Raw genomic sequence first — 10376 nt, 5'->3', positions numbered from 1 at the left:
AGATTAAGGGAAAACTGGTCAAGAATTTGTGTAAGTGCCTTCGTGGACCATATGAGGTATGAAGTGGGGTTATGGGGGGCACCTTAAATTACTTGTTTCATGGAGTTGGAAGTATTTTTGAGTTGAAAACTGACAACAAACCTTTTACTTTATTTTATTTTTATTTTACTTTATTTTATTTCATTTACTTTATATTTATTTTTAATTTTATATTTTTTTATTATTTATTTATTTTTATTTTGTTTTATTTTATTTCATTTACTTTATTTTTTATATTTTATTAATTTAGTTTATTATTTTGCTTTATATTTTATTTTATTAATTTATTTTATTTTACTTTTGGGTCACACCTGGCAGTGGTCTTCGGTTCCTCCTGGCTCCGAGCTCAGAAGTCCCTCCTGGCAGTAGGGTATTTGCCTTGCAAGCAGCCAACCAGGACTGAAGGTGTTTGATTCCTGCCATTCCATATGATCCCATGCCTGCTAGAGCGATTTTTGATTGCATAGCCAGGAGTAACCCCTGAGCACAGCCAGGTGGGAACCAAAATAGGAACAAACAAACAAAAAACCAGCATAAGCATACCTGTATGGTTTTCAATGAACCAGAAAAAAGAGTTAAATTCAAACTTTCATATGCAAAACAGATTATTGTAGAACTGACAACTACAAATTGCAGTGAGGAAGCATAAGTGGAGAAGATAAATGTCTAATGAACAGAAATCTTATTTTTAGATTTTCGGTTTTGTATTTGTTTTTTGTTTGTTTTTTGGTCGCATAAGATTGATGCTCAGTTGGTTTTCTTAGGTCAATCACCATCTAAAAATGGATGACTTTCATCATTGAGCAGTGATAGTTTTTCCAGGTCTACATATCTCCTGGAGTGGTTTGCTGTTTGAAAGTACATCTCGTGATATCATCCTGATTCCATGACCTAGTGCATTACTGATGCATGGTCTTTTTCCATGTGTTTTGTAAGTTCAAGAAGATCCAGTTTGCATCACTTTCTTTTGCTTGAGCAATTTTTCTTTTGTCTCAAATATACATAATTTATAACAATATAAATAAATATTCAGTATCTTTTGTTTTTTTTTTTTTTGTGTGCAGACCAGTCCAAGGCTCCAAACAGGGATAGTCTGATGAACAGGGTTGCAAGCAACCATCATGATCCTAGACTACTTATACCATGGCAGAGCAGAGCAGAGGCAGTGACTTCTTCATCCACAGCGGAGTAAGGTATGTGGAAATATCTGTCCATCGTAAGATCTAGCGGGTAGTAGTTTGAGGGACCACAAGGACATTCTCACAGCAACTGTTGGTGAAGGATTTCCAGTACCATTTTCTTCCGGAAGACAGGCATCTGGGTGCTGAGTGAATGTGATCGGTTTGTCCCTCGAGATATAATTGGCAAATTGACAAGTAAACACTCCACAGTCACTTCCATTGAACTGTTGGGGAATCTCATGTGGCTTCATGCTGTAAAGTGTCCACTCCAGGAGATTCAAATCAATATTTCTTTTCGTTTGACTTTCCTCCTGTAAATACTGAAGGAGCATCTCACAGATCTTGTGGCCCTTGTGACCCATTGAATCCAGGTACTTCAGAGACTTTTTTCTTACATCTATCACCACGAGGCTCCAATGTACCTCTTGATGAATAGGCACCAAGATCAGTTCCTGGTCAAAGAGATTGACCCCTTTGGTCCATCTTTACTGCTTGGTAACCAGCAGACATTAATTTCGGGTAGAAGAAGGTACTAAAAGCATGAAGTGCTGGATAATCTTGTTTTCTGTTTCTTTCCATGAGCAGATTCATATAAAAATTGATGACTTCATCATTGAGCCACTGATCATTCCTCAAGGTCTGGAGATCTCCTCGAGTGATACGCTGTTTAAAGGCACTGCTTAGGATCTGATCCCGAGGACCAGGACCTAGTGCATTCCTGATTTCCTTCTCCATATCTGCCGTCAATTCAAGATCATCGTCCATCCTTTTCTCCGTTGATTTTCCGGAGCCAAGTTTGTCTTTGCTCTCAAGTCTTGAGACTTCCCTCCTAAGTACGCCTTTGCTTCCATCACCCAGGTGAAGTGGGGGTGACAATGTTTCAGAGAAATCCGGTTCTAGCTGGTGTCCCGTGTACTTTCATTTTCGAGTGTGACTCCAGTGCTCTTCTCTCTAGCTGAAACTTTTCCCTTTGAACACGTCTCCTCAATTTTCACTTTATGGACAGGTCCACTTGTTTCAACAACCTTAGATGGTCTTGGATCTAATTGTGTTGTTTTAAATTCATGACTTGACTCATCCCCCAAGCTTTTGCTCTTTAATGTGTCCATCTGACTTCTTGGAGAACTAGGATGTGTTGAAGTTGCAGTAGGCATGGAGCTTCGTTGGTGACTCCTTTTCGTGGCTCCAGTAAATGTCGGACCTTCTTTCTCTCCTCTTTTTGAAAATCCTCTTCCACAGTAGAGTGGGGTCGCTGCTGAACCTTGGCACTGTCTTCAGAGACAGTCTCTGTTGACACTTGTTCTTTCACTTGGTGAATAAGGTCGCCTACTCTCCTTCTTTTAGCAGATATTACTTCGGTGTCCACTGTAGGAAACAGAGTGTCATTCTGCTCCATCAAGTGACCCTCTGATCGTTTCAAGCTGGAGAGGGAACAAGCATCCGGAGAGGAACTTTTCAAATCCTTTCCATGAACTCTTCGGCAATGGGACCGCCTTTCCTTTGCTGACTAATACAGTCTAATCGTGGTCTTTTATCAGGTGTTTTCTCCATGTCCCCTGTAGACAACAGAGCCTCATGCTGCTCCTTCAAGTGACCCTCTGATCGTTTCAAGCTGGAGAGGGAACAGGTAGTCGGAGAGGGACTTTTCAAGTCCTGTCCATAATAAGCTCTTCGGCCATGGGGACTGCCTTTCCCTTGCTGACTAAGGCAGTCTAATCTTGGTCTTTTATCAGGGGTGGCATCAGTGTCCCCTGTAGAAAACAGAGTGTCCTTCTGCTCCCTCAAGTGACCCTTTGATCGCTTCATGCTGGATTGAGAACAGGCACTTCTCAATTCGCTTGGGTAAACTCTTCGGCAATGCGGCCCCCAGGCTCCCTAGGCTGGGGCCGGGGCCAGATGCCAAGTGAACTTTCAAGCCTGCCCTTGCAACTTTAGCAACCAAGTACTGGCCAGTGAGTGACTTCTCTCAAAGGAGGCTGTATCAAACAGTCTTTCTCCTTTGCGACTGATTCCTCTCTCTCAGCTCCCCTCCCTCTCCCACCCTCCCACCCCACGCTACCCCACCCCCCTCAAAGTGAAGTGACCACACAACCCTTCTCGCCTCGCAATTGACAACACTTGCCTCTGAGCAGAACCAGCAGTTAGAAAGCCTCCTCTGCGACCTGCAGGCGACACCCGGGAGAGACTCGCCCAGTCTGTTCAACTGAGCCCCGCAAGGATGCGTCTGCCTCTGGCTTGGTCGTGTCCACCTGGCCTGGGACCAAGTGGGGCTGACGAGTGAGCGAGTAAACGACTGCGATGTTGAGAGCACTAGAGGTGCGAGTACTGGCAGCGGCCTGTCCCGTCCAGTCCAGTCCGCCAACGCCGTTGCCAAGCGAACCCCGCAACGTCACAGGCGCTCTCGAGATCCAAACCTTCCGGCCACCACTCTCGTGCTAGGAGGTCTTCCGGGATACCCGGGTGGGGCGGGTGCACGCGGAGAGGGCTGCAGCAGCCCCCTGGGACCACTACTGGCTCCCACCTGCTCCAGCGCCATCTTCGCAGGGGGGCTCAAGCTGGGGCCACCGGCTGCTCCCAGGAATGGAACATGGTGCCCAGAATCCGAGCCTACTATTTGGAGGTACAGGGCCCAAGCAGCAGTGGAGGCCCATGCACCCCACAAGTCAAGCCCAGCACTGTCGGCCCTTGTTCCTGCCTGCCAAGTTCAGTTCTCACTTGTCTTTTTGCTTCAGCTTTGGTCTATGGGCCACCCATGGTGGTACTCAGGGGCTACTTATTTTTGCGACTTGTTTTTCGTGGGTTATCCCTGGGATCATACGGTAGAAGGAGGGTACCAGAACCAACCAGATATATGATCACTAAGTAGGAAGCTAGACACAGAGGGGACCTCTTATTCTAGCAGCCGGGGTGAGGGTGGGGGAGTGTGGAGGCAGGATGGGAACTGGGGTGGAGGGAGGGCAAATTTGGTGATGGGAATTCCCCTGATTCAATGTTAATATGTACCTAAAATACTACTGTGAAAGATATGTAAGCCAATATGGTCAAATAAAAATTATATATAATTATAATACATAATATATATATAAAAGAAACCCTTTGAGGTTCGGAGTGGTAGTACAGCAGATAGGGAGGGCACTTAGCTTGCATAGAGCCACTATGGGTTCAATCCTTGGTAACCCATACGGTTCTCTCAACCCACCAAGAGTCATTCCTAAGTGCAGAGCCAAGAATATATCCTGAACATGATAGGATGTGGCCCAATAAAATAAACACAAGCACCAAACACAGGGACCCTTTGACCTATCTCCCCAGCCCCAGAAACTATAACTGCCCCTTTATTCCTGATCACAAAGAAAAGGAACAATGAAGATAATGAAGTATCCTTAGCAGCTATTTGGAAAAAATGAAATCATGAAATTCACTCGTATATGGATGAATATGGAGATTATTATGCTGAGTGAAATGAGTCAAATGGAGAGGTAGACATAGAATATCTTCATTAATTTGTGGAATGTAAGAAAGATAATTTCCTGAGACAATAGAGATGAGGGCCAGAGAACCAGTCAGTCCATGGTTGGAAGCTTGCCACAGGAGTGTTGAATGCAGTTAGGGTAGAGAAGGATTCATTATGACAATGCTAGTTGGAACTAATCACTCTGGACAAGAAAGGGACATCGAAGGGGGTTAAAGTGAAATACAGAGTATCCCTTCATTAACAATAGTGATAACCACAGTGTCAAAAAGCAAAACAGGAATCTAGTGAGTGAGAGTGGAGAGAAAAGTAAAATGCCTCCACCAAAGGCAAGCAGGAGGGAGATAAACTGGGGATATTAGTGGTAGGAAATATGCAGCGGTGAGGAGTGGTACACATTCTATGATTTCAAGTCGATCATGAACAATTTAGTATTTACAGTACTTAAATTTAAAAAACAAAATTACAAAATACTAAATATCCCTAAAATTGATCTTTTGAGTACTTTCATGTATACCCCTTTATGTACTTCAACGATGTTCTCCTATTAGTATTTAGCTCTAGGAAGATGTGATTCTTTGCTTTGTTTTCTTTGTTATTGTAGTAGTTGTTACACAGTCTCTAGTTCCTCTACCAGTGTCTACTACTGATGGAATGGGGATCACGGGATTTGTCTGTCTCTATGTCAATCAAGTCGCACTTGGTTTCTCATTGGACAATGTTTTATAAGTTCTGCACATCCGATTGGTAGGAAAACCGGATGTTCCCACCTCTAAGTGTGACTTATTTCCACATATAAAGGCAAGTCAGGAGAGGAGGTGTGGCTTTTAGTCCTGAGACTTTCTAGTAAGGCTGCTCACAAGGTGGTCTCTGGCCTGAGTCAGGTAAGGTGGGAATTTTGGAAATGTTTTCTTTCTTTACTTGTGTGTTTGACATTTTTGCAGACTCCTTCTACAATGCTCATGAACTATTTTACTGAATATTTTAGGTTTCAAAATTAGGATTGTTTGGGAAATGTTTTATGCTCAATATTAAGCACAAAATTAACCTTAGTTTTAAGGTTAATCCTGAGCTTAAGTTATCTTGAAGCTTTTATTTTTAGCAAAGTTTCATTCCATCTACATCAACTACTTCTAGAAGCTGAAAAACTTTTTCTGCATTCATACCAGCTCTCATTAAAAAGCACTGTTCCATTTTACCTGGGTCAATTTTTCTGATGTAATCTTTGGATGGATCCTTTTGACTGTTTCTGTGTGTGTTGAGTGTGGATGTGGGGGTCACCTATGTGTTTGCTAATTCCAGTAGTGCTGAGAAGTTTTGCTCAGTGCTGTTTGGTTTCATTAGAAATGTCTGTTTATTTGTATCTCTCCCTTTCATTCCATTTATATTCCTTGACTCCTGTGCATTCCTGGGAAGAAGATGATCACCATTGTGAATCGCCCATTGATTGAAGAATGGGGAAAGGGTGACAACCTGGTGTGAATCTTCAGTGGTCATCCTGCAAGATATCATCACTCTGGTTGCAGATGCTGGCGGAGTCCCTTGGGTCATTTGGGCCGTGAGTTATTTTCCACAGTCATCAATATTGTAAAGTTGCCTTTTCTACCACTTCACTCCACCTTGAGACTGCTCGTGGCTTGTCTCAACTTGCGAGAAGATCCTTAGCTTTAAATCATCTCCTGAATTTTGAGTACTGCCAACTATTTTCACAGGTTCCACATGACTCGGAAATGACTGAAATTATGACCCAGAATTTATTTACTTTGTTCATTATTTTAACATTTAGAAGAGATATGTATATTTTCTTTGTATTGTTGTCTAAGTGTAATTTATAACATGTCTCTTTTATTGTATCTTTTACTAAGTAGTTATAGCTTTCTCCTTTTTATTTACATTACATAGTAATAATTGTTTAGAATTTAGTATTATTAGTACCCTTGGAGTTGTGATGTTATATGTGTATTACCTTATGTACCCGTTATATTTTTTATAATGTAAATAGGGGAGATGTGGGATTATGTGATTTGTCTGTCTCTATGTCAGTCAGCTCCCACATGGTTTCTCATTGGATGTTATTTTATGAATGCAGCACCTCCGAATGGTAGGGAAACCGGATGGTCCCACTTTCTAGGTGTGAGATTTTCCCACAGATAAAAGGCAACGATGGAAGAGGATGTGTGGCTTTTCGTTTCTGGAGCTTCATCGTGCTACTACTGCAGCGTGGTGTGTAGTCTGGAGTTAGGGTAAGGTGGAATTTTTGAATATTTTCTTTTTTTTTTTGGTTTTTGGGTCACACCTGGCAGTGCTCAGGGGCTACTCCTGGGTCTAGGCTCAGAAATCGCCCCTGGCAGGCACAGGAGACCATATGGGATGCTGGGATTCGAACCACTGTCCTGCATGAAAGGCAAACACCTTACCTCCATGCTATCTCTCTGGCTCCCTGAGTATTTTCTTTAAGTTTGTGATTGATGATTTTGCAGAGAGCCTTCTGTGAAAACTCATCTAGCTAGTGCTTGGGATTGTAACCAGTGTTTAGATTTTAGAATGCTGTAGCTGCACAAATATTTTATAACGAATGCATTACATAGGAAGCTGATGGATTTATAAAACGTTAAATTTTACAAGAATTGAGCTTCCTTATGATCCAGTAACTCCACTTCTCAACGTCCTCCCAAGAGGTTAAAAACAGTATTTCAAAAAGACAGTTGTGTTGTATTTCTTTGAAGCACTTTTCACAATATCCAAAACTTAAAATTATGCAATTTACTGCTATGTAAAGGGTGGTATGCCGAGTGACATCTGTCAGATGGAGAGGGACAGGTTAAGAATGATCTCTTGCATATGTGAGGTATGAAAATATACTGAGGGACCGGTAGATGGCAAAGGCAACAGAGCTGCAAATCTGGTCTGTATAACTGAGCTCACCTAGTAGGGTAATGAGAGGTTCCTTTGTTTTTTTTTGTTTTTGTTTTTTTTTGGATCACATCCAGCAGTGCTCACAGGTTCCTCCTGGCTCTATGCTCAGAAATCGCTCCTGGCAGTCTCAGGGGACTATATGAGATGCCGGGATCGAACTACAGTCCTTCTGCATAAGGCAAATGCGCTACCTCCATGGTATCTCTCCAGCCCCAGGGGTTCTTATGACATTAGTAGAGGAAATTGGGCACTCTGATGTGTGGTGCTGAAATGATAAGTACACAAACTATTGTTATATTATAAATCATACTACCTCAATAAAAATGAGAGATTTTTTCCCAAAGGTTAACATTTATTTGCAAGTCTTCTTATGAATGAATATGCGGAGGTCTATATCACTATTCATACTGGTCTTTTAAAAATTCTAGTATAAAAATTAATAAAATATTAATTGCTCATGAGTTAATTTCTTTCATTTCCACAATCCGACACTCACTGTGGTGCCCTGAAGATCTAGGACAACGTAACCTTTATACAATATAGTGTTTCAGTTGAATTACTGTGAACACTTCTAGTGGGCTCAGAGGACAATATGGGGTATGAGGGATAGAACACAGGTAGGTCTGTGCAGGCTAGTATCGTCCCCACTGTTCTCTTGCTCTGGCCAGTGATTGCCATTTTATTTTATATTATTAATATTTAGAGAGAGCGGCATACCTGGAAGGGCTCAGTGGTTATTTCTGGCTTTACACTTAGAAATGATTCCTATCAGGCTCAGGGGACCATATGGGATGCAGGGATTGATCCTAAGACCAATGCCCTAGCCACTCTGCTATTGCTCTGGTCTCTGAATTGCCGTCACCTCTTAACTAATATTATGATGAATGGGAGTGACTAAACAGAATAGTTCAAATCTACTCAGTCATCAGACAACTGAGTTTTAATATTTAGGAAATACTAACTTGAGACTATGGATTTAAAAAAGCACACTTCAATTTAGACAATATTTGCAAAGCTGCTGATAATGCTTCAGGTATACAGTGTTCTAACTCCAACCACCCTCTCTCCCACCCCCATATCAGTTGTCCCTTCAATGTTCCAAGGATCCTCTCCCATCTATTTCTTGAACAACTTTATTAACTTCTCCTCTATTTTAATATTTGATAATTAGGATAAATATCACTTAAGGTTCTTTTTTTTAATTTTTAAAACTTGTGGTGAGAGTCACATCCATTTAGAGACCAGAATATTACTCAGGAGATTTATAAAGAGTCAGGAGTCCATGACTAAGGATTCTGAGCCACTTAATATCAGATGTTCTAAATTCAATCCCAGCACCAAACAAGGGAGAAATGAATGAGCACTGGGGAGTTTGAATCCCTGCATTCTTAATTTTATTGATATTACCTGGGTTGACATTTTGTTGGGGCTTGGGTGGAGGGGATATACCCTACACCCTACCTGTTCAGGAACCCTTCCAGGTTCTGTGCTCAGCGGACCATTTGTGGTTTTGGAATTCAAACCAGGGTTGTAGCTACAGTCACACACACTCCTTAACCTGTGTAGTAGCCCCCCCACCCCAACTTTGAATATTTCATGTTTATTTATTGTTGTTCTTGTTTTTGTTTTGATTTGGGGCTACATCTCACAGTGCTCAGGTGTTTCTCTTGGCTGTGAGGTCAGAAACTACTTTTGGCAGTCTGGAGTAGATTGGGATGTTGGGCATCAAATCTGGGTCAGCTGTGTGCTAGGCAAAGGTCCTCTGGCAGTGCTATCTCTTCAGCCCCTCATGTTTATTCCATTAAGAGTTATCCCAAAAGCAAATTGGCTCTTGGGAAGATAGCCCAAAGCTTGGAGCTTCGATCTTTATTATTAGGAAGCTCCAGGCTTTATTTTCAGAGGCTGATGCTTGAGGGTGCTCATTCAATCTCCCAGGAAGGACCCAAAGCATCAAGCATGGCATACAACCTGTCACAACTTGTGAGTAGACCAGGTGTCATCCAAAACTCCCTCTCTCCTACACACACACACACACACACACACACACACACACACACACACACACTAATTAATTAATTACATGGAATCCTGCCTTAAAGTCTTGCTGTGGGCCCTGAGAGTAGTGGAGTAGGTAGGATACTTGCTGTACGTGTTTTACCATAATTCAATGCCCTGCACAGAACATGATCTGAGCTGAGCCAGCTGTGTGATCCCTGAGGATGAGCCAAGTTAAACCTCACAGCACTGCGGGGTGTGATTCAAAAAACAGAAGCAGGAAAACTACAATAGAACCATCAAGAAAATCTTGCTGAGGAAGTCTGTCACTAGTCTGTGTCTGTCTTAACACTCAACAGAGAAAAAGCGCAGTTGCCACCAGGGGGCAGCAGAGTGTGCTGGGGAATATGGGGAATGAGGGATAGAACACAGGTAGGTCTTTGCAGGCAGTACCGTTCCCACTGTTCTATTGCTCTGGCCAGTGATTGCTATTTTATTTTATAATATTATTTATTGAGAGAGCGGCATATCTGGAAGGGCTCAGTGGTTATTTTTGGCTTTACACTTAGAAATGATTCCTATCAGGCACAGGGGACCATATGGGATTCAGGGATTGATCCTAAGACCACTGCCCTACCCACTCTGCTATTGCTCTGGTCCCTGAATTGCCATCACCTCTTAGTACTAATATTATGATGAATGTGATTAACTAAACAGAATACTTCAATTCTACTCAGTCAACAGACTACTGAGTTTCAATATCTAATAAATAC

The 10376-nt window shown here is 42.1% G+C and overlaps 1 protein-coding gene across 1 annotated transcript; it reads right to left on the bottom strand.

The window, feature by feature from the left end:
• Nucleotides 1-1299: 1299 nt before the first annotated feature.
• LOC126007214 (sentrin-specific protease 2-like) lies at nt 1300-2616 on the bottom strand. The gene is given in 5 exon segments (XM_049772688.1): nt 1300-1359; nt 1361-1706; nt 1708-2134; nt 2137-2403; nt 2406-2616. Coding segments are annotated over 5 exon segments (1311 nt in total).
• Between the last annotated feature and the right edge of the window lie 7760 nt (nt 2617-10376).

Source organism: Suncus etruscus, chromosome 4 (genome assembly GCF_024139225.1).
Source record: "Suncus etruscus isolate mSunEtr1 chromosome 4, mSunEtr1.pri.cur, whole genome shotgun sequence".
NCBI classification, from domain to species: Eukaryota; Metazoa; Chordata; class Mammalia; order Eulipotyphla; family Soricidae; genus Suncus; species Suncus etruscus.
Note: the sequence above shows the minus strand (reverse complement) of the source record. Positions and strands in the feature narration are given on the sequence as shown.